A 25,638-nucleotide genomic window follows, 5' to 3' on the forward strand; every position below is an offset into this window, starting at 1 on the left:
GAAAAAGCAGTGCCGGGGAGAGGAGAGAGAGGAGGGTGAGAGGGGAGAAAGGGACAGTGGGAGTGGAGAGGAGAGGAAAGGAGAAGGGGGGAATTTTCTTTTTTCTTCACATTACTTGTAATAAAAATCAGATCACACATCATTCTGTATTTTGAAAGCAACCCCCCCCCCCGCCAAGTAGGGCATTTTTCTCCCTTTCAGTGGATGGAGATTAAGGCAAATGCTGCTGTATGTCAAGAGCTAAAACCATTAAGCAGAGTGGCAGAATGAGCATATCACAAACAGTTATTGAATTTCTGCCAGGCTACATCTTACGGATTGGGGTAAATGACTTCCCTTTAATAACATCCTCCCGCTGGTCTGAAGGGACAGTGCAAATGTCTGATTGCTAATGCAGCTGCAAGTGACACACACGAGGTAAAAGGATCCCATGAACCAGAAGAGTTCTAATCTTCTTTGGTAATTAACAGAATCACAGCAGGGTGGCTTTAAAGTGCATTTCCTATTTAAGATTTTTGTTCAAACCGACCACTATATTCCCTTTGCTGTTATTGAGCTATGTGGCTTAATTTGCCTCTAATTTATTTATTTTTAACAATATGTCCTTGTTTCCATGCCTCTAATTTTAGTGAGAACAGGCTATGAATATGAGTAGAAGCTTCCTAATTCAGTGAAAAGGAGATAATGTGAAACATAAAAAGAGAAGAAGTAAGGATTCAAAATATCTACCTAGGGAATAGTGTGCCCTGGTACTATAAATATTACTCATATCCTACATTTCTCTTTAGTTTCAGAAGCAATGCCTTTGAGACAGAATTACTCTCAGTAAACTATGAGCATCCATGTACTGATGATTCATGGAATACAGTGTGGGTTAATTTATACTTTCAGTCTTGTAAAAGGAAGCCAGCTACTTCGAACATGCTTACAAACAGACAACGTCAATTGAGGATGTTCGTGGAAACATGTACTACCTCCTTTAACGGGTCCTGTAAAGACAAGAAAACAAATCTAGAATTTGCATTTCATCTTCTGGAGCTCTCTCCTCCCTTCCTTTAGTTTAACCAACCAAATAGTTAATGGAATCTGATTCTTTCCAACTGCATGGTATTTTTTTCCCCTACAACTGTGATTTCAGAGTTATTATTGGTTTCCTAGTTTATAATATGAGGCAAAACCAAAAGATAATAACCAGCCACTTAGATCCTGCCACTTTCCCCTAAATGTGTCGAAATATGAGTCACTTTGCAATTCGTAAGAAGTCAGTTAATTCCAGCGACCTTTGTAAATGATGACCATAAAGCAGCTCTGACAATATGCCACTGGCTTCGATTTTCCGTCTGTAAAATGAACAAGTTTAAGAAGAGGTTTCCTGCTCAGAGTGAAAAATGAAAGGTGCTGAAGCATTAGCTCCAATATTGGCAGGCTTGCTCACTCTGCCTCAAATGCCACATGCAATCTATAGAAAAAACAAAATGATTTATTACGAAGAGGAGAAGGTGTTTTATTTGCTTTTCTGCTATTCATTAGAAGTGCTGTTTTGCCACAGAACAGATCTGATATTTTAAGATACCTCCTAAGTTCCTAACCAGGAGGGAAAGCTGGAAGTAGATGCTCAGCCTCCTCATTGCAAACTCCTGTATAATGTAGCATTGCAGTATTGATTTCAGTTTTTCTTAGACCTATTCCGGGGAAACTTTCCATACCAAACACACACATACTTAAATCCTTACAGAGCCTATTTTTAAATGGCAATCAATGACACCTAAGAACAGCGGATTCACTTGTTAACCTTGGTAAAGCTCACATATATATTTTGTGGATTACACAGATCAACATTGTGCCCACTTGAGTCTGAGAAATACCATCATTCCAGGTGCTTGGTGTTGTCACTCTGTGTATGCCAGTGAGTTTGGTGATCTGATCAGCATCTACCAATGCCAGAGGATGGACACAGGGGCATGCCTGGAAAACTTAACCGTAGTCTCCCCAGTCATGTAGCTATACCAGAAATAGGTTTCTGGAAAGATTAGCTTCAAAGGACCATTTTTTCAGAGTGTCACTTGTCACAGGCAACACACTGAGTTTGAATGCTGATGAGAAGGTGGAATTTCTGTCTTTCGTTGTTGTTGTTGCTGTTAATGGCTTAATAAACAGTGTTATCTGCTTCCTAGGCCAGAAATTTAGGGACCTATGAAAAAGGTGGTCAACTTAGGATCGTTAATTTTATTTTATTATTTCTTTGTTCTTTTTTACAACTACTGCTTCCCCCCCCTTTTTTCTCTTATGCCACAAAATAGGCTTGATGTTTTACCTTTTTTCCCCCACTCTGATTTTTTTTCTAGTGCAAAATTCTGGTGTGATGTGGCATGGTGATATTTATTGCAAACTAATTGAGTTGATCAGAAAGGTTTGTAACCTGAGTTAAAAAAAATAAAACACTTACATAAGTTAAATGTTATTGCTTAGTACTTAGCAGGCAATGAAGATGGTCATAGATGAGGTATCTGTTGGAGATATTGAAGGAGATCATTAAAAGGAAGCTACTAGCATACTAAAAAATGAGTCCGTCCTTCTAGCCTCAGTAAGGATGCCCCCAAAAGAATTTAAAATAACGTAGCTCTAGCCTATGTGAAGAAACAATGGACACATTTGCAGCCCACTAGGCTGTTTCAGGTAGACCTGATTCTAAGGATTCAATCACTTATGTATCACTCATTAGTCCCATGAAACTAAATAAAGCAGGTAAACACCGGGCACTACATCAGTACGTCCTATCTGTACTGTCAAGGATAAAGCTCTCTGATACTGGCTATGCAGTGAGTACTTAGGAAAGCTTCACTGTGTTGCCACTGAACACAGGTCCCGCCCAGAGCTCAGTGAATTCCTTCTGCCTGTCTTCTGATAAAGTGATGCCTGGTTCGACACCTAGGAAGTAGAACATGGTAACAGTTATTCCTCTGACCACGATGTAAAAGGAAATCAAAAAGTAGGTGGTGTCAGAGGATAGAAAAAGTAATGGAGAAATAAAAATGTTTTCTTTAATGTGACGGGAGGGGTGGAAGAAGATCTCAGTAGATGCCATTTAGAGGTCATTAAATACAGGGTTGGGGGTGGGGAGACAAAATGCTCATCTCAAATCGATATGAAGAAGTACAGTACCCAACCAGCCATCTACTATATTTGCATAACTGTTAAGTTTGTATAAAACTGCTTACTATTATTATGTTCATTTATCTTTAGGTCATGATAAGGGAGGGCTTTTTTTTAAGGTGTCATTAGTAAAAGCTCCTTACACAACTTCAGCATGAGAGAATAAAAAAGGGAAACATAATTTCATACAATAAAAGAATTTTAGGATTGAAAACGACCCTTAGAAGATGGTATAATATGCTTATTTCACAGATTAGGAAACTGAGGCACAAAGGGTTTAACATCTTTAGACCAAACCACACAAGACCAAATCTTTATTAAGGCCTAGAGTAGATCCCTTTAGTGTGCTCCCTCCAGTACTCCATTAAAAGTCTGCCTACTCAGTCTTTCAATTATTTTTTAAAAAGAAAAAAAAATTAAGGAAATGTTCATACAGATAATCAAGTACTTTAAAAGCAAAAGTAAGCATCCAAAAATAGAAGCAATAACAATTTGTAAGTATATAACACCCAAGTATTTCAAACTGATAATCTTTGGATATACTCTTCTACGTTTTGTAAAGAGTCATAAATATTAGAACTTTGCCCTGTTTGGGTTTTTTTTTTTTTAATTTTTTTTAATGTTTACTTATTTTTTGAGACAATGCAAGAGACAGAGTGCAAGCAGCGGACGGGCAGACAGAGGGAGACACGGAATCCGAAGGGGGCTTCAGGCTCCGAGCTGTCAGCCCAGAACCCGACGCAGGGCTCAAACTCACGAACCGTGAGATCATGACCTGAGCTGAAGTTGTACATTTAACCAACTGAGCCACTCAGGCGCCCCATGATCTTTGCCCAGTTTTTAAAACATCTTAATAATATTATTGCTATCCTTCAGCTTTACAGATTCAACTACTGGTCATCCATTAAAAGTTTTTTCCAGAAATTTGGACGAGAATCTTTGTTTCCTTTTTTTATTGGGTTTCACTGTAACATTTTAAGGCACTTACATGTGCCTTCATTAAATAGAGTCCCTTCTCAGGGTCCATGCTTGGCTTATCCACTTTGCTGAAAACAGTGAGGACATTCTCCGGATGGTAATCCCTACTTCCCTCTCTTCATCTCCTCATCCTGTCTTACCTTTTCATTTCCAAAGTTTGAGTGAGACTCTTTGTAGGCAATGACACCTGCCCTTCGTTCTACAGCCCTATTTTTTTCTTCCTAGCAAATTTTTCTTGCTTTCTAAAGGTGCTCTCCAAATTTTGCTTAGGATAATAGTAATGAATTGACCCAAAAACTTTGGAGAAGTAAAAAAGGACATAAAAAATAATAATTGTATTTGTGTAGTGCTATACTGTTTACAAAGCACTTTTTCAACAATGACATTTGTTTCTCACAACAACTTAGTAAGGAAGGTATGATGTTGATCATCTCCCTTTTAAGATAGACAATGAGGTTCCGTGAGGCTAGAAATTTGCCACAGTCAGGGAGCTAACATGTGGAGGAGTTAGGGTCTTCTAACTACAAAGATGGATGCAAGACTGATAATAGTACCTGGCACTTTGTGAGTCCGTTAGAAAATACACACTCCTGTTTTCCGGAACTCCCATTATACACTTACCTTTCCAAGTTGTATGTCCTCCAAACCATACCATACTCAAAATGGACAGATTTTTGCAGATAAACTTCTGTACTTCTTAATTTAAATCAGAGCTAATTATGTAACCAACTTAAACATGAAAAACACAACCAATATCTATTCTTAGGGAAAAAGACTGCACGCTGTTCTACCTCCTCATCCATACTTTGTCTGACAGCATTAATACTTTGATAAACAGTTTGTAAAGGTCTCAAAAACTGGATAAAATGGGATGAGTAAATATTCAGGCAAGTTCCATGTTGCTGGAAAATTATGAACAGAATCCTCAAAGTCACTTGACGTACCACCAACAGATGAAGTGTCAATATAAAAGCAACATCATTGGCATCTACCTCCTGGTTAGTCTCTATTGGGCAGATAATGAATGACACACAAAGACCTCAACATGCCAGGGAATGTGTTCAGATTATTCTGAAAGCCCCTCGGGAGAAATTTTGTCTTTCAAAAGTAATACTGTCCTTGGAATAGGCAAATCCCTAGAACAACATGTACTGAAGGTTGTTATACAAAGTTTTATTTCCAAAAAGTGAAGCCTTCCACAAATAATAAGCTCCTCTGTGTAGGAAGGAATGTAAACATTTTTTCCACAATTTTTACCATGTCTGTATTGAAAAGGCCCATGGAATCCCCAAAGACCCACTGGATCAATTAAAGGCTTAGCATCAACAGGAAGGAAACACTTTCTATTTCCAGAGGCCTGAAACCCCTGGGATTTAATTCCCTGAAGAGTAAGAGAGGAGGCAGTGTTTCCTGACTTGTTCAAAGCCAGGATTCCAGGAATGGGAGAATGCATTCCCTGAGAACCAAGCCTGCTAACAGACCATGGCCTTCAGGAAGGCTCAGGACATCCAACAATTACAATGATTTAAACAATGCTATGTATTTTGACTACAGAAAATACTTAAAGAGACATATTTTCCTTGTGGTGAAGACTGATTTGTGCTTATTACAAATTTTCTCTAAAATTATAAAACTGAATTAACAAAATGACTGTAAAGAAACAAAGGCAAATATTTTGGGATAATCATTCCACAGGAGTAAAATTTGTCCACATAATATCTTACAGTCTCATAAGGTCAAGGCATTTAAATTACACTGTCAGCTAATTTACACTTTACTTTTGTTAAGAAAAAAAACATGAATCAAAAAATTTTTAAAACCGACACGTATTTTCAAAGATACAATTCATATCGGCCTTTATATCTCTTTAGAATATTTTTCTTATCATTATATTCAAAAGCCTAAGACTCAGTCAGTGGTCTTATCATTGTTTGCTAACAGTGTCTCTGGGCTCTACATTTAATTTTATTTTCATCAACAACCAGTCACTCAGAATCACAAATTACTGAATATATTCTGCAAAGAGTATATGGAAACACAATGGCCCTTAGTGAAATCTCAATAGTTGCAGGGAGAAATTTGAAAATACATCTAGACAGATCATATTTTGATTTCTACAAAGGCCAAGGGGTTAATGGCCTTCCACTGCATGTGCCTAAGGACTGAGAACAAAACGATGAAGTAGGCAAAATGGGGCTGAGTCTAGGTTACAATGCTGTATCATTTAAGAGAAAGCACAATAGGATGGAAAGAGAAAAACAATGCTACCACCATATGTGAAAAAGAAATACATTCTAAGTACATATAAACCTTGGAAGCTCTATTCCTAGTAATTTTTGGAGGAAAAACATATGCCATCCATAAGATATGAGCTTAGACTGTATTCATCCAACAAGTCAATTTCTTGTGTGAATAGCTGAACTGATTCACTTACCAAACACATAATTTATATTTGTTCTTCTTCCTGTAGTTTATCACCCACGCATTTTTTTACACAAACACGACAGCTGCTTGGGGAGTGTCATAAGGTGATGTTCAGCTAACTTTTTAAAATCAGTGAAGCATTTGCCAAACTACCATTTCCTTAATCAGTTACTTTATTTTTAATGAGCAAGCAAATTCCATGTAAATATCCAAGGCTCACCTTTCATTTACACTATAAATTGTATCCCAGTGTGCGGCTACTGGACAAGGAAGTGAAGAATTAAATGTTTTATGACAAAATGTTTTCAGTACAGACTTTAAGAGTTCAGATCACATTATCTCTTAGACAATCCTTTACTGGCTAAGGGAATGATCATAACATTAGCAGATCCCATTTATTACATACAGACATTTCCTGTGCCAAACACTGTGCGAAGTATTTCACATGTGTTTTCTCATTTTATTCTCATAATAGCCATATGGAGCAAGTACTATTGCTAACCCCATTTTACAAATGCGGAAATTAAGACTTAAAGAAGAAAAGCAACTTGCCTCAACTAATGAAAGGGAGAAGAGGAAAAGGAACCTAGGTCAGCTGGGCTCAAAAGACATGGCTCTATGCATGAGGCGACACTGCCTCTTGTTGGTACTGCCAGAACACAGCTCATCTATACTGCTGTCTAGGAGCTGGATTCTCTACCAAAATACAATCATTCCATTTATCATTTCATACCATGCCATTCTTCTCACACGAGCGTATTATCTCTGCAAGATTCATTCGTAGTTTATTTTTGTTGTTGTTTCTGACAGAAAAATTATGATTTACTTATTTATAGATGGGTATCACTATCTATTTGATTAACTAAAATGCTTTGTGTAGTTCAGTTTGTAGCCAGACTTGTGAGCTGGCAGAGCTTGTAGTCCTCCTCCACCATTTTTTCATCAAGCACAATTCAACATGGTTCACCAGGTCATGCACCCCAATAACTGGCACAAAGGAAAAATGCAATGCTTAGCTTGTAAGTCTTAATTGTCATGATTTAATGTCCATCCGCAGCCCCAATTCCAATCTGTGGATAGTTCCTTACTCATGTATTCTCTTAAACCAGAAGCATGAAAATGGTGAATACTGTTTCCCTGCTAGTATGATCATCAGTTTTCAATGAAATTCCTCAATCCTCGTCAGTATTAATAAGCTTCTCGCTCTGCAAAGTTAATAGATGAAAGCTCTAATCTGTTTTTCAAACTGAGCATGCTGAGCCAAACCTAAATCTTCAGCAGAAGTGTTCTACGCCAGCTGCTTGCAAAACTTCAGCGTTTCTCACTGAGTGACCTCCTCAAAGAGCTATCTGGGGAGTCCTTCAATTTGACTGTCCTACATAGAAAAAGCTGAATGTGAAATTAAGGAAAAATGTTACTAAGGATTCTTCCCATAGTTAGGAATGGCGCTTAGATAGCTCATGTTCATGTATATTTTCTTTTCAGAATGAAGATTTTAAAAAATTAAGTCATTAGACAAACGAAAAGTGAAAATCAAGCTTGAGGTGATAGATGGCTAAAATATACATGCATCATGAAAAACCTAACTGATCACATGTAAGAAGTAAAGGACATGTATAATTTTAGATTATAAGTTTGGGTTATTTTTTTTTATTACTACATCTTATGTTCATATACAATAGTGAGGACAAGAGGAGAAAGAAGGGATGTTGGCCAACAGCTATTCAACATGTACCACAGCCTAGACCCTGGTTAAGTTCTTTCACACCTCATGCCACCAGAGCACGCAACCCCACAAGGGAACAGAGGCTCAGAACGGGGAAGCATCTACGCAACTTCCTACTATGCCCAGGGGCCCAAGTTGAACCCTGAATGTCTAACTCCAAATCCTATTCTATTAAAACCATGTTACTGTGCCTCTCCTATCACACCTTAGAATAAGCACAATATATTTCTCTTTTGGGAAGCATTTTACCTTTTATGCAGAAGCATCCAACAATGGGTTCTTTCTATAGTCTTAAGCTTCTCAGCAAAGCTCAGAAAGCTTACACAATTAATCAAACTTGATATTTTTACCACCTGGTGAAACATGATAGTATTTCAAGAATAACATAATGAACATTTAATACAACTCAACTAATCTAAAATAAAAGTATTACTTGTAGATTTTTTACTTAAACATTCTCATTAATCCATGTAACTTCAAAAGTGTAGTGTGTTAAGAAAAAATCATGGCTGAATTCCAGAAGGACTTAAAAAGATCTTTATCATTTCTTAGGGAATGTAAATCAGCAACAAAATAAGACAATTTTTCTTTACCATGAACATCTTGCAGATTGAACACACAGAACAAGATTTCAATCCCACATCACTTACCAGATTTGGGAAATATTTGAAAACTTCTTTATACTTTTAAGTATTTTGTACACTTAGGAAAGGTGATGAACTCTTACAAGTTTAAACCTGTCCCATAAAGAATTTTTCCTATCTGAAACTAGTAACTCCTTGACTGTCACATCCTGCTTCTACTCCTTTCCACACCACGCTGAAGGTAATGGTATATTGAGTTCTTAACCTCACTTAAGCTAGAGGCTTCCTATTTGACATAATCATGTTAAATTATAAATCAATGTGCTACTCTGCACTTTACTTGATTGAGATGTCTATGAAAGGAGAGATATTCTAAGATAATATACCACTTATTCATTTAGACATGTCATCATGGTCATTTACTCAATGACCATGGATAATAGTCAATAAATAGAATCTCGAGAATTGATAAGGAATGATGTATGTATGACACAGCCAATAGAACCAAATCTATCTACCTATCTATCTATATATGTAAATTTTCCCATCTATCAAGATTTTTGAAGGTACCATATTCCAGAAGTATTGCTAAATACATTCATTGTCTAGATGTTGTATATATGGTTGTATATTTTGTTTCATTTTTAACACACAAACAAAATCAATTAGGCTGTCTCTATCTTCAAATTCAATTAGGTGCTTATTTTTAACACAGAACATTAGAATCTCTGCAAGAATATAAGAATCCGTAGTGACTTTTTTTTTCCCCACAAAGTTTCAGAACTGACGGTTAAAGACTGAAGATTCATGTCCTTTTCTTTTGTCCACTGTCTGCCAGTTTTATTTCAGGTTTGTAAAGACTACTTATTTGAGACAAACAATTGCTTAAATTGATACAAAATATTTATAGAATAGGTACATATGTTAAATTTTTCCTCAGAGAAGATTGGGAATAGGATATGGCCAAGTGAGTTAGGAATTTGATAAGGGATCTGACAGATGTTCAAGTGGATGCTCCTAGCAATATGCTTGTAAGTCTACGGTAACCATGGTCCTTATCTCTACTGCCATCCACAGTCCTTTCTTGGCTCTTGGATAATGCCTGTAGTGTGGCAGGGTACATATCCTTAGAGAGAGTATCTACCAGAAGGGGACAATACCCTTTATTCCCTTTATTCATGAATTCCTTTATTTTCATCTACTATACTACATCTTTTTTTTTCTTTAAAAAATTTTTTTAAATGTTTATTTATTTTTGAGAGAGAGAGAGAGAGAGCACGAGAGAGGGAGGGGCAGGGAGAGAGGGAAACACAGAGTCTGAAACAGGCTCCAGGCTCTGAGCTGTCAGCACAGAGCGCAACACAGGGCTCGAACCCACGAACTGTGAAATCATGACCTGAGCCAAAGTCGGACATTTAACCTACTGAGGCAGCCAGGTGCCCCCCCACCGCCTTTTTTTTTTAAATTATATTACATTTCACATGCAACTCAACTGAGGGTCACCCAGAAACTGCCCAGTGGTATCATTAATGAATGAATTCTATACTGCCTATTGATTTGCTTTCAAATGTCATTAACTAATATAAGGAGAACTGGTGTAACTAAATTGTCAAACTGAGAGAGATTTTACAGATATTAAGTCACTTGCTCAAAGTGATTCATTACTTAAATACATACCTGGAACCAAAAACCAGGTGATTCTATCCTTGCCTCGTGGTTATTTCACAGCACATTGACTGTGATGGTAGGGTTTCGACAAGATTGGGCTGTGTGCTCCTATGAAATCATTCATTTTCTTAAGCACTCTTATGACCAAAAGTTCCCAAAGTCAACCCATAGGGAGATTCAGGAGTGCCTTCTCCATGAAGGGTCCATGTATGTACAACCTATTAGCTGTAGGGAGCCTCGTAGAAGCGCAATTCACGCTCCAGGCACTTTTCAAGATGCCTCTGTAGAGGGGCATTTTATCAACAGTAATATGTTGCTGCTGTTCTGCATTAAGCATGTTAAGTATTTGGGAACTGGGGTTTTGAATATGTGCCCTAAAGCAATTTTAGCTGAAGAGTTGTCTTGTTTCATTTTTAAATCAGGCAAAAAAAAAAAAAAAAAAAAAAAAAAAAAAAAAGGAGAGAGACAGAAGGGAGAGAGAGATTGAGAGAGAGAGGGAAATTCTTAAAAGGAAAAACACAAAAAACAGCGACTATACAAAAAGTTTCATATTTAAACAAAATAGAAATAGAACAATCCAGTTCTTTGTGGCACTCCATTGGAAATTCCTTCTCTTCTTGGACATTCCACCCCAAATTTAAAAGCCTCTGGGATCCACCCTAATCCTCTTTGCTGGGTCCCTAAGAAACTTTATAACACACATAAAATAACTGCAGTCTTTGAAATTATAAATGTCATTGCCAAGTTATTTTGTGAACTTTGTTAAGACCCTGTTGTAAGTTTCATTCCCAAAGAAGGCAGCGTCTAGAATAATGGCACTCAAGGCCCAGAGTTGCTGCACTGAAATTTTTAAGTTGTTGACAATAACATGATCTTCTTTAATATCATGGTGTCCACTTATTCTAGTGATTTCATAGAAATAGTTCGTATTTTTCTTTCATGTGAAAAATCCTTGTTGTGAGTACTAATGAATAAGGTTTAAATTTTAACACTCTGTGTAAAACTTTATATGCCCCCAAATGTAACCACATCTTAAGAAATAACAACTGCCCTATTCCATCATCTCAGAAAAGCAGTATTAGCTTTTTTTTTTTTCCTTTGGAGATTTAGTTAACAACTGTATTTTCTCTATCCCTGTCTATTCCAATGCCGTCTTAAAATAAGCATGCATGCACACACACAAATACTGGACTTAAAAAATTACTGCCAGGGCACCTGGGTGGCTCAGTTAGTTAAGCGTCTGACTTCGGCTCAGGTCATGATCTCACAGTCTGTGAGTTCAAACCCCACATCTGGCTCTGTGCTGACAGCTCAGAGCCTGGAGCCTGCTTCGGATTCTGTGTCTTCCTCTCTCTCTGCCCCTCCCCCGTTCATGTTCTGTCTCTCTCTGTCTCAAAAATAAATAAATGTTAAAAAAATTAAAAAAAAAATAACTGCCAACTGTTACTAGTTTCTGACCACTTTACAAACATTTCGATTAAGTCTAGCCACACTTGTACCTAGTCTCCAATAATTTTTCTTCTACTAAGACATCCCATATAACTGATATGACAAATATTATAACATTGTAAGAGTTATTTTCATAGAAATAACTAGAAAAAATCCACTGGCAAATAAAATTCTGCAATCCTTAATGGAAATTATAGTCAAATATCATTCAAGAAGCTCTGTTTTGCTCTGCCATTTCTCCTATTCTCACATCTCTACCTCCAAAATTAGTCTGTTACAATAAATTCTACTAAGCTATAACCATTATAATGACCATTATTAATTTGATAGTGGTTAACATTTAGTGATTACTTTCTATGTTACTGGTGTAGAAATAAGAACTTTTTTATACTAAGAACTTCTAATGCATTATTCAATTTAATTTTTATGCTCTTCCTCTGTGTTGATACTGCTATCACCCACCTTTTAATAGATAAGGAGTCAATGACAAAGGAAAAGAAAGAACTAGAGTCCATGTCTGATCCCTTAATTACGAGGCCACCTCTACTGACCACAATTTTAAGAGTTCTGGAGAGCAGGAGACTCAGATAAAGAATTTGCATTGGCTAGTTAAGAAATCTTAAGGTTAAGTCTGGGGCAAAGTGGGAACAATGAAAAGTGATATTCCTGTGATACCGCTTTGGAGGAAATGCTCTATTTTCATTATCAATTTTCAAGCATAACACCACTCATATCTCTGGGTTTGGGCCTAAACTCAGGCAACATTTTTGAAAGTCAACCTGGCTAGAGAAATGACTCCTGTTGAAGAATTCCTTGTATCCTTCCTCCAAGCATGCCTGCATTTTTCACAGCTCAAGCTGGTTTTACAGAGCTGGGAAGGCTGGAACCCCAGGTAGAGAGGAAAGAAGTCATACAGTTCTCTTTCTCCCACTCCCTCTGTGTCCTGGTGTCCTATAAATGTAGAGTTCTGTAAGCCACAGTTTTAGAGAATTAAACAGTGTCCTTTGTCATCTGCTTAAGATTTACCACATACAACCTTCTGTTTTAGAAATGTTATCACATCTGCTGCTCATGCTCCCAGTTTATAGATTTTGAGTACCATTATGCTGTCAGTCAAGTAACTACCACCATTGCTTCAATTGCTGCTGTTATCAGTTTAACAAGGGAGGAGGGGATGTTATACATGAAAGTATTAAGTATGATTGCCAGAAATAGTTTAAAGTGGTGCTGAATAAGAGAGAAGCCTTGTCATTAATGCCTCTACCTAGTCTTTTTGGGTTTTGGCTTTTTGGAACACCTGCTAAAGCAGATTTTTAGATATTGGGAAAAGGAGGGTTGTTAGTAGAGATGTAAGATGTGGAGAACTTGCCAAGGGGGAGCGGGGGAAGAGGTATTAATGTATTCTGGTAAGCTGTAAGCTGCACTATTTATCAATTAAAAATATGCACACAAATACCCTGGCTCTCATCCCATTGGAAGCAGAAGCAAAATCTGGAACAAGATAGTCATGACTTCTGGAATAATGGGGAAGAAAGGAAAAGCAAGCTGAGGGAAGGGGCTAGTCTTATACACATGAGAGAAGGTAAACTAAGAGGAAGGAAGGGAAGAGGAGTTGCAGGTACAACAGCAGTTAGAAGTGAGTTGGGTCCAACGTATGGATCTCCTTGCCAAAACACAGAGACAAAAGCATGACCATAGACTTCCATGAGCTCCCAGTGCAGAACGATTTCTGTTGCTACATTAAAGGAATCACGAAAACAGAAGTGTACTCATTTCTGTAGCCTGGGAATTTACAAATAAATTTGTAAATAAATTTGTATTTCCAAATAAAATAATCACAAAATGTTTTAAAGTGCCCTTTAAAAGTTAATTTGATTCTCCTCCCTGAGATAAACCAAAGAATCCAAGTGTCAATATGCTGAAAAATGACAAAACAGATGTCAAATAACCTTCCTTTTGCAACAACTTTCTATGAATCTGACATCTAGTTATTCCACTCAACATCACATATGAAACTCGGAAATTATGCAGCCAAAGAACGGAATACTAATTCATGACAGCATGTGGAAAGGAGCAGATGAGAACAAAACACCACAAAAGTGTATAAATTGACCAAATGAGACTGTGTATGTTACCATCTTCTATGACAACAGACAGTTATTGACTAACAATTTACATCTGGTTTGCTCCCTTATTCTGCAAGTCACAAAAATGGGTTGCTGTGGCAACTGTCATGTGCTATTTAGCTTGCTGGATGGAAAAACAAAACAAAACAAAACAAAACAAAAACCTCAAACTACCTTCTAAGACACAAATACAGCATGTATTTTTATTGTTCCTCCTGCCCCAAGAGAACAAGTCCCCCGATAGTAGATCTACTTTTTCAGAGCTTTAAAAATGGGTTTGCTTTCTGTCATTTGCATTTTTTATCATGTATGCCACCAATTTATGCAAGTAGGAAAGAAAAAAATCCATAGAAATATAAAGGATATGGATACAGATTGCCTGAGTCACATGAATGTGATAGGGCCGTTTCATATATAGCATCCCCACTTTTATCATCGGCAGCTCTTTTAGCCAGTTTAACTCCATGGATGCATGTATCAAATTCATGCATCATACTCACAGGAATACACTAAGAGCTCAATTCTTAAAGCACCGACAGGGCAAGCTTATTTTTCTGAACAAAAACCAAGAGCAAGGTGCAAAGAGAAGGTCATTAATTTTCATGGAAGCATATACTTAATCTCACAGTAACACATAACATAGTCTGTTCACAAAAATGCTTTGCGGGACCTCAGAACACATCATGTTACTAACATCTATGCACAATGAAGCAAGCAAATTAACACGTCCATGCTGAACAAAATGGGAAGAAGAATACCTATCCTTTATCTACTCACTTCTACTTACTTCCCTACTTACTTCTCCACCGGGACCTAAGAGAGTGAAGGCAAATACGTTTAAGGCCCTGAAAACAGAACAATAAAAGCTCCAGTAATTGTTTTTCTTATTGAATGGCAAGTTTGATAACTTTCCAGACTCGCCAGATATTAGTCTGATGTGGGAAGGTCAGCTTTTTAAAAGAGCTCCATTATCAACTCTTGAAACAATAGAAGTCTCTTTTCTCTGGAAGTTCAGGGAGTTTGAGCAAGCTAAGAAAAATGATCCATTTAAAAAACAAACAGATAGGCCCTTCACCACCACGACGAATGCCACATGAAAACCCTTTCAGGAGCTTCTCACCACCCTAGGCTTGATTACGGGACTCACTATTTTGACGCAGGAACACAAACAGGGCAAAGATTGGTGAGGTATGGCCGCTAGGAGATTCTAGGGATTTAAATTGAAATAAAAATAAGGTAACGTGAGTGGAAGTGTCAGTGTGTGAAAATACTATATACGCAGAATACAGATGAAAAGACCCTTCACAGATGTTGGAGAGGAAAGTACCTGACTGTATGTTGTATTAGTCTTCTGCTGCTCCATTTAATCATACTGAAGAAATGGAATGAACACACAAATAGATTTTTTTTCACTCTTCCTTGGGCAACAATAGAGAACAATCAATTTAAAAATAATTGGAGAAATTTGTGTTTTCTTCAGAAGAGGAAAGGAAAACATTCATTCAACGGTACCACATAGAATCATTTGCTTAATAGCATTTCTAATATGTTATGCATTTATTCAATCTACTTCTTACTATATTAAAATGCAAAAACAATTACTCTGAATGTAAATCCTAGAAAACAATCAAAGTTTCTATTAAATCAGCGAAGAGACAGTTAAGCTCCAATGTGATTTGCAGATGCTCATGAATAGACAATACTTAGAGTTTCTCTCACTCGAAAGTGAAAGAGGCTGGTAGAGATTCAGAGATTCCCTCCCGCCCTCTCTCCCTCCTGTTTTTCTTCCTTTCTCTGTCCTTTCCTATCCTCCCTCCATCTCTTCCTTTATTCTTCTTGGACTCAGAATAAATACAGTTTTTATTTAAAGTCTAATAATTCAAAATATGTAGGCATGTAAAATCACCTCATGTTGCAATACCAGCCGGTACTGCAGGGAGAAACTTCCTGACAACATTCTGTTATAAATAGTTTACACTCAACTGATCAGTCACAGGGGAATATGGGCAGTTTCAGCCCTCTGGTTCCTTTGTCACACACAAAAAGTCTTGGTTTGTTCTTTGTACACTTACATCAAAGCCATTTCTATTCATTAAAAACTCAAAATAAGCATGTTCAAGAAGAGGCCACTGAGCATGAGGCAATGAATAAAAAGATTCTGCACAAGCACAACAGCATTTTCTATTTTACTGTGTCTGAAGTTTTTAAGTCCACATGCTTTATTTAATTATGGTGCTACTGAAGTTATAACCTCAAAAGGAGATTCAATCAATGTTTTTTCATGCTCAGATTATATGTCAAGGCCACTGATTTGTTATTGCAGATATAGTGGGCAATCATTTTGTTGGATAATAGTGAACCCCTGAAGATTTATTTGTCACACTCAACTGTCCCTTTGAAAGCTCTGAATCATACTTACACTTCCGACTCTGCTGATAATATTATAGAATCTGGTATACAGAGCTTAAATTTTCAAGCAAATTCTACTCATTTCATATGTGCTTCATGAATTCTGGGGGCTTCTGCTGAAACTTGGTACCAACAATATTTGCCCAGTTTTGACTAATAGCGGCTCTTGTTTTGGTTTGCATTAACATTTTCGTTAAGAGTATATATGAACGTTATTATGACAAGGGTGTTTTTTGTGCCCTAAAGTATTTAGGGGAACACAGTGTCTTCTAGAAGTATCATATTCTAGCACAGATTCTTTATTCCAACTAGGCTTCATTAAAGACACAAACTTGAGGCTGTTGAGATAATGACTACTTTGCATTTGATCACTATCAGCAAGCAACAAACAAGGTCTGGCCTCCACCCACACCAAACCGAAAAGTCTGTCAGTGTTGAGAAAAGTCCTCTAGAAAATTGGTTTGGTGTGGGGAAAGGCAGGCAATAAACCAAAAGTAAATAAATCATTGCTGGTAGTCTTGGATGCCATTCAAGGAAAACAAAACAGGGACAATGACTTGAAGCGGTACTTTTTGGTAAGGTAGTACAGAACAAGACATCACTGGTAAAGAGGGCATAGCAACACAGGCCAACAAAATTATTGTAGGTATCAAAGAAGGACATAAAGGAAAATCGAACTACATTTTTGCAATGTAGCACATTGTGAGTGCTATTTTGTTGTTTTTGCTGTTTGTGGATATGGTTATATGATAGAAATAGGAAATTAATGGAAATGAAAAGGACCTTAAAGAGTTTTTAGGATCAGGACTGTAGTAAACTATGCAAGGATAAGTAAATCAGCAAAGACCCTACATGTCCATGGATACTGGAATTAAATCTACATTAGAGGAAAATACATGCTTTTTCTAGTCTGTTTCTTCAGCCAGTTAATGGGAATTAGTCATTAAAAAAAATCTCAAACTAAAAATTTTCAGCTCCATGTTTTCCATTATCCTGATACAGTTTAATTCTACTCATATACTGAAGATAGTTTTCATTCACTGAAACAAAACTATAACTTCCAAGAAAATCAACTTGATACCAGGAATAATCACAAAGATACATTATAATGTTACTAACCAGCAACATGAATTACAATTAATAGAAATCAGGAAAAAAAATTTCAATCTATGTGCAACTTACATCTCGAACTCCAGCCCACAGTGGTTTAATCTAAACTTTATTACATAGTTGTACTTGAAGAAAATATGTAAAATACGAATATAATATAAAAAAAGTAAATACAAAATACAAACAACTCAAGCTTCAGAGAAAGTTTCTCATAATATAAATCAATGTTGACTAATTCTTGATTGAGCAATGAGAAATATTCCTGTAAAAGAAAATAATGGTAAATTAACTTTATTTCACAAAGTAATTTTGGCTGGACATATGGGAATAGTAAATTTAGATGAATGTCCCAGATCAAATTTAAAGGATTCTAGATTTTGAATCATATAATTGTGTGAAAGGAAAATTTCTTCTCATAACTGAAATCCAGTAATCAAAAATAAAAATGTATTGAATCCTACCCTGTGAAGCTACTATAACATAGTGTAAAACCATTTGTTTTTCTTAGCCTAAAATGATAGTTTGAGACATATTCTTAAATTATCTATAGGGAGATTATCACTAAGAAATTCTTCCAAAGGTGATTTTTCACCCAGTTTTCACCTACTCCATATAAGAGATGAATTCCAGGATTTTAAGTACAAAGTGAATGTAAATTTACAGCATTATTTTGAAAGCACCCTTTCTCCCCAATAAGACTTAGAACTCTTTTTCCATGACTGGTCCTCTAGCCATGTGCAACCCCCCCAAAAGATGCTTAATTTGGCATATTTCCCAAGCTCTTCAGGAGGCAGCTATTGTAAAAGAAGTAATGTTAGCAAAAACCTATATTGTCCATTAACACAAAATTAAAATTTGGTAGGCAACCACAAAGTGTACTACTTTTCATTTTAAAGAAATGGCCATTTTGCCTTTTTTACTTCCTCATTTAGCTTTAGTCCTTTCTATCCACTACCCAAAGGCATTACCTATTTCTTTTTTTTTTTTTTAATGTCACTGTTTTTAGGGATCTCATATTCCCTCAAATGTTCATTACCCAGATGTAGCCTAATCCTTAAATAGTAGAGTGGTCAAATATCACTAGAAACTTATTAAGGTGGAATTCATCATAAAGCCCATTATGATTAGGTATAATGTGAATTAAATTGTATCCCCTGCATCAGTAATAATTTCTAATGAATTCAAGAGGGTCTTAGGCAACCAAATCTCACAAGGTTGTCTACATGAGGCAGTCCTACATAATTAACCCCAAGTAAAGAGCTGAAGTGATGTTTCCATAAAGTTAAGTGGCTTTAAGTTAAGTGACAGGAAGAAGGAAACTCAAAGGTGTAACCTGAATATAGTACCTTTTATTTCCACACATGAAACATACAATAAAGCTTCCCTGACCTATTGCACATCAAGAATTAACTTTGTCTGCCCCTACAGACTCCTTCAAAGGACCACCAGGTCTTCTCAAATTAATCATTGGTCAATGTAAGTGTGAGGGAAAGAGTCCAGGACTGGTCCAGTAATGAATTTCTTCTCATCAAAAGATGCACAAACACACACAAAGACATGTAACTGCCTCTATACCTTGTTTACACAATTACTTTTGAAACTCAAAACCATAACTCAAGAATATTTTTTCAAGGTTTCAATGGAGTGTTTCTTGTTCTGTTTTAAAATCTTACAGCCATAGACACAAATATGACTCTGTTGTTTTAAGTAGCTTGTAGGAGTATAAGGGGAAAATCATAGAGCATGAAGGAAATCTGGCACACTTTTCAAATAAAAATAGACAATTCCATGCTCATTATAAGGAACTAATGATACAGACTGTATCAGCATTATCAGCTCTAAGTTACAGTAACAGAAAAGCATCATCTATCACTGAATGCATGGCAGGCATGTGCTGACCCATGACACATTTGAAATGTGGTGCTATGATTTATTCTCTTGCTCATTGCATTTGAAGAAATGTTTTGACCACAGGAGCTCATTTTATTTCAATTCTTCTCAAAACTTATTTTCATGATCCTTAGTAAAAATATAAAACACACTGATCTCCATGCTGTTTTGTTTAATACCAAAGAAAAAACAATATTTTATCATATACAGAACAGAAACTGAACTGCCCAGAGACCCTCTACTCTGAGTTCTTGTCAGAGGAACATTCTTCCCTAGAATGTAATTTTGAGTTTTCTATAATAATATTTCAACTAAAATATTCTTCATTCTCTATCTATAGTGCATCAAAGGATTTCTGTCCAGAGGTTTTCTTATCTTCTTTACAAACCATTGACTTTCTGTTCTGCCAAATTGAGCTAATCAAGAAGTACAGATGTGATCAAGATCTTTTTTCTACCATCCTCTTGTGACATATCTTTGCTTGAAAAACCATTCTTCCTAAGATTGGTATAAAGGCATTGCCTTGTGGCAAAAATATAGAATGCACGTTATTCTTGTTGTTGTTGTTGTTGTTGTTGTTGTTGTTTTTGAGGGAGGAGGGGCACATATATGCTCATCATGTCCTCTCAATTATAAGACTAAGGGAGAGTAATGCTTATAAGATCAGAAACACAAGGCGGTATGCATGGTCCATAGAACCAACTCAAGCTGGAATCATTGTTTATTTCTTTTCTTTTAACTATGGACAGTCTTCAGGTGAATCAAAGATAGAGACTTCAAAGATTTAGGTTAGGGTATTTGGCTATCTTCCAATGAAGAAGAAAATGATTTAAATATTGCTTAAATTATCTGCATAATTACCCCAAATGCTTTCCTCTGAGATGTAGGATAATTGATAGCAGGTCTGCATGAGACCTGCATTTCAAAACTATTGTACTATAAGGCAATACTGTAAGTAGTTCTTGTCATTCAATCAGTGGATTATTAGGGAAACTATCTCCAAATGTAGCTGGAAATGCCTGTGAAGATAAAAGGATGGCATCATTTACAAATCACCTCAATGTATGAGCTTCCCAAATAAACTGGAACTAAACAATGAGACTGAGGTTTTTGAAATTAAAAGTATGAAGGGAAATAGGAAAGCATATTTAGGAAGTTTTCCTCTTCACCCGTGTAAAATCTTGTTTGTTTGCTTTTTTATTTCCTTATCTATAGCTCTATATATCTATTTTATTTTATTTAAAGTTTTTATTATTTTTTGAGAGAGAACACACGGAAGTGGGGGAGGGGCAGAGAGAGGTGGGAACAGAGGATCTGAAGCGGGCTCTGCGCACACAGCAGAGAGCCCGATGTGGGGCTCAAATTCAAGAACTGAACCTGAGCCAAAGTCAGAGGCTCAGAGTCAGAGGCTCAACCGACTGAGCCACTCAGGTTCCCCTCTGTCTATTTATTTTAAAGAGAAAGAGCACATGCACAAGGCAGAGAGAGGGGAAGAAGGAGAAAGAGAGAGAGAAAGAGAATTTTAAACAGGCTCCATGCATCACAGCCTGATGCAAGGCTCATTCCCACAACCCTGGGATCATGACCTGAACCAAAATCAAGAATCAGAGGCTCAACCAACTGAGCCACCCAGGGCCTCCACCCATGTAAATTTTTAAATACAAATTCATCTAAACTAAATCAATTACCCTTAACATCTACTATAGGAATAAGAACTGGAACAAAAGAGGAAACTTTAGTACAAAAGGTTAGTCAATTCAAACTGAAGATTTTCTGAACATAACTGAAGTGATCTTCATATAGACATGTACGTGCACACATGCATTTTGTCAAGAGAATAATTATTTTCCCATAAAAATATATATATACTTCTGAGATAGAAGTAAACAAAATCTCAAAGTTCTCTATGAATTTGTAAATATACTAAGAATCCTTTCATAAACTACTTCTGATCTTAGTAAAATTAGCACCCTTGTAATATGCCACAGTTTGACAGACATTTAAAATGTAAACAAACATGATGAAAACCTGAAAATATGAAATCTCTATGTAAATTTATCTGTCAGTAATACTATGTTTGCATGAGGCAATATAGTGAAATAGCTTTGAACTTAACACAAATTATGTACTTATAGCATGTAAGGGATATCTTACTTTAGAAATGAAGTCTATAGGTCATGGGGTCTTCTCTCAATTCTTGATCTACATGCTTTCAAAACACTGCTGCTAAAGTACTGTCATATTTTTTTTAATGGGGTGCCTGGGTGGCTCAGTCTTTTAAGCATCTGACTCTTGATTTTGGCTCAGGTCATGGTCTTGTGGATCATGAGTTCGAGCCCCACATTGGGCTCTAAGCTGACAGTGCAGATCCTGCTTGAGATTTTCTTTTTCTCCCTCTCTGCCTGCCTTTCCCTGCCTGCTTTTCCCTCTCTCTCTCTCTCTCTCTCTCTCTCTGTGTGTGTGTCTCTCTCTTTCTGTATCAAAATATATAAACTTAAAAAAAATACAAATTAAAATTAAGTACTTTCAGTCACCTAAATAGAGATCTATAGTTCAATCATAACCTGAAGCAAGATTTCCATTAGTCTGTTTCCAAAATTGGAAAATAAGATGATTATATACTACAGTCTAAGATAAGTGAATGTTAAGGTTAATGCATAGCTGAGTGCTTTTCTCACAAAGACATTTACACTTGAAACATGCTAAATAACAAGGGAATAATAAAAAAAGAAGTTAAGGGGTGCCTGGGTGGCTCAGTTGGATTGAGTGACTGACTCTTGATTTCAGCTCAGGTCATGATCTCATGGTTCTTGAGACTGAGCCTGCTTTGGGCTCCATGCTGCCTGACATTCTCCCTTTCTCTCTGCTTCTCCCTTGCTCACATGCGCGCTCTCTCTCTCTCAAAATAAATAAATAAAATTTTTAAAAAAGAGTTAAAAAAGCAAAGCAGGCAACCAAATCCATTGGCTCTCATGGGATATTGAATGAAGTACTGTTTTGTAGAGTTCCTCAATACATGAAGTGATTCTCATAGAATACAAACATAAAGAGACAAGTTCTGGCTTAGAAATATCATTTGTTTTGCTAATCATGTACAGAAATCAACTTCACATATAATGCTATTAATGAAGCGCTCGGTTGAGCAAAAACTATAATTAAAAATAAATACAAATCAGAATTCTTTTCATAATGAGAAATGACAGTATCACTACAAGCTGGTAATTTGTGAGTATACAGAAATCGCTACACCAATATGAAACACTTCTGAGACTCAGATTTCATTCCCTACTTTCTAAAAGAAAATTATAATGGGGGATTTTCTGCACTAAAAATTATCCTTCTTGATTTTAGCTATGCTATAACTTGCTCCCACAAATCTCATGTTTTGGGGTGCCACATTAGGAATTATTTTTAAGTTTTCTATTTTTTATTTTTTGTAATATTTATTTATTTGAGAGTGAGGGAGAGAGAGAATCCCAAGCAGGCTCTACGCTGTCAGCACAGAGCCTGATTCAGGGCTCAATCCCAGGAACCATGAGATCATGACCTGAGCCAAAATCAAGAGCCAGACACTCAACAGACTGAGCCACCCAGGTGCCCCTGGAATTATTTTTTAAAGAAAACTATCTTGTCCCTGTTTTACTTTATTCCTGTGGATCTCCTCATGCAGCACAAGCCTCAACTCTGAAAACAGTAGAAGGAAAAACATAAAAAGTCCAAGACTCCCTCAAAATCTGCCTAACAGCATATTTTAAGATTTGGGAGAAAAAAAGAATCGTGCTATTTAAGTTACTCTTGGTTTCTCTAAAAGAAATTCATCGCAAGCTTAATTTCATAAGGGATGTAAATAGTACATGACTTAAGATCTGCATGAATGTTCTCTATGTTCAAATATAAGGTCTTAAACATGACACGGATACAAAATCATATCCAATATATCCTCTTCTTTTTTCCTTTGTATACCTATACAAGGTTCCTTGTATACCTTTGAATACCTATAGCTATTCCTGCCCAAGCAACAGAAAAGAATCTAAGCTAGTTTGAGAACCTCAAAATACCTGATCTGAGAATCTGAAAATGCCAGAATCTAAGGAAATCAGCCATAGTGATAGTAGCCATTAACTGTATGGGTATACATTACATTTCAGTACATAAATTCTGTACAATAACAAAAACAATTTTGCTCCAATTAACAGACTTCTGTATAATGGCAACTGTTTAAGAAACCTCTATGGGATTTCAAAGAACATTAATAATCAATTTGGAAACAATAGTGAGAATTTTGTTCATACCTCACATTTTGCAAGGAACTAAGACTCAGAGAACAATATGGTTTATCTGAAGGGCACAGCAAAACTAGACCCAGAAAACAGGTTTTCTTATTCTAGCTTCACTTCTGCAACACTCAGCTGCCTTAGAAATTTCCTTTGCATAAAACTCTTTATTTTTAAAATCAGAGAAGGAGAAACAAATTAACAAAAACCAGTGTACCTATCCAGTTGGAGGAAATACCTTTCTGAAAAAGATAATAAGATAATGGGTCCTATGTTAATAAACATTTGAAACAAAGTAGAGCCTAGGAGTATTAAAAGATAAACTGACGAATATTAAAATTTTAAGAGTTTATTTGAGCCTACATCAATTCCAATAGGGCAGTCCCTCACCGGAGCCTCCACTGACAGGCACTTGGAGAGAGACTTTTATAGAGAAAGTGTGGCAGCAAAGAAAGAGAATTATTGATTGGCTATAGTTTAAAGCCTACTTGGCTGTTCCTGGTTGGTTTCAATTTCACAACCTTGAGGCATTTACAGCTTCAATTTTGGTTTGCTTACGCAGACCCCTGGCCTTAGGGCCACCTCAGTCTAGGGCCTCCTTATTTAATTAATTTCAGCAGATTAAAGGTAAAGTATGGGCTTGAGAGGCAAAATGAAGGGATGTGAATGTACATCTGAGGGAGTGTAAACTGGCAAGTCATTTAACCTCTTTGGACTTGTATATAAATAACGATAACAATGGTGTCTACAAAAAGAGCTGACATGAGGATCACCTGTGGGAATTCATGTACGGTATGAGACCCGTGGCACATGGGACATGTTTGCCATTGCTGTATTATGATTAAATGCCACTACTCTACCCATCTTCTTCCTGAGCATTTCCTTCTTCCCTGCCCCATCCATTATGTAGCTAATATTTATCATGAAGGTTGAGTGCTATCATACTACACTTGGAGCTTCTTCCCACCTTATAAGAGAGAGGCTAATTTAGATTTGGTTAGGGACAACGGAAATAGACCTAACTGTGGCAGGCCTATAACCTGGGATGATGGTGGAGGAATCTGCACTAGAAACAACAGCTAAAGTCTTCCCAAATTTTCAACAGTCCTCCAGAACACACCACCTTTACATGAGTCACCTCACCTCTGAGGGTCTCCATTTCTTTATTTCTAAGAGAGGATGGATGGTTCCGAAAGTGAGGTTTTTGGAGCCCTTTCAGGATCAGATGCTATGAACAGGAAGCCAAGCTGAGTACCATCTATATCCTTCCAGATATCTGCCTTACCACACTCTCCTACACCACCCTACTTCCTGTGCTGACCGGAATAGATCTTTCCTATGGTTTACTTAATGTAAATATAGGTAATACTGTATGTGAACAAAGAGTTTCATAGTCGAAATGAGGCTGAGTACCAAATGGATCTCTATACCCATTTCCACTGAAAAATGTGCGACACCAAAAATATGCTGATTTTATATGATACCCAATATATCCAGGTGTCTGATACTTCAATAGTAACAAAAATCCCTACCTTGAAATCATAATGGTTATATATAGAAACATTTCAGTCATAATGGTTACATTGTTTATATATCAATATTAATAGTTATTGACAACTCATTTTTCCATCAAGGGACTTAATCCAGGCAATTTATTTACCCAGTAGTTAGCATGCCTGAATTTGATGACTAAAGTAACTCTCTTTTTTCATTTGCTACTATGTAGATAAAAATATGAAATTAAATAGGAATAATTCCAGGTAATTAATCTGATAGCATTTAAAAACCTCATGACTAAACTTCACTGACCCTGATGTGTTAAGGACATAGGACTAGAGTACTGAATG

At 36.6% G+C, this 25,638-nt stretch overlaps 1 protein-coding gene across 10 annotated transcripts in view; it reads right to left on the reverse strand.

Annotated features, from left to right (window-relative positions):
- IMMP2L (inner mitochondrial membrane peptidase subunit 2) overlaps positions 1-25,638 on the reverse strand; it is an 879,044-nt gene that overhangs the window by 418,769 nt on the left and 434,637 nt on the right. The window contains exon 5 of one of the 10 annotated variants that reach the window (XM_049642967.1): positions 19,471-20,536. The exons of the other annotated variants lie outside the window; for them this stretch is intronic. Within the exon in view, the coding sequence (XP_049498924.1) occupies positions 20,491-20,536 (46 nt within the window). The 3' untranslated portion in view covers positions 19,471-20,490. Of the gene's footprint in view, positions 1-19,470; positions 20,537-25,638 lie in introns of those variants that run through there. 10 annotated transcript variants of the gene reach the window in all.

The sequence above is a fragment of the Panthera uncia genome, chromosome A2, assembly GCF_023721935.1.
Source record: "Panthera uncia isolate 11264 chromosome A2, Puncia_PCG_1.0, whole genome shotgun sequence".
In the NCBI taxonomy this organism is placed as follows: Eukaryota; Metazoa; Chordata; class Mammalia; order Carnivora; family Felidae; genus Panthera; species Panthera uncia.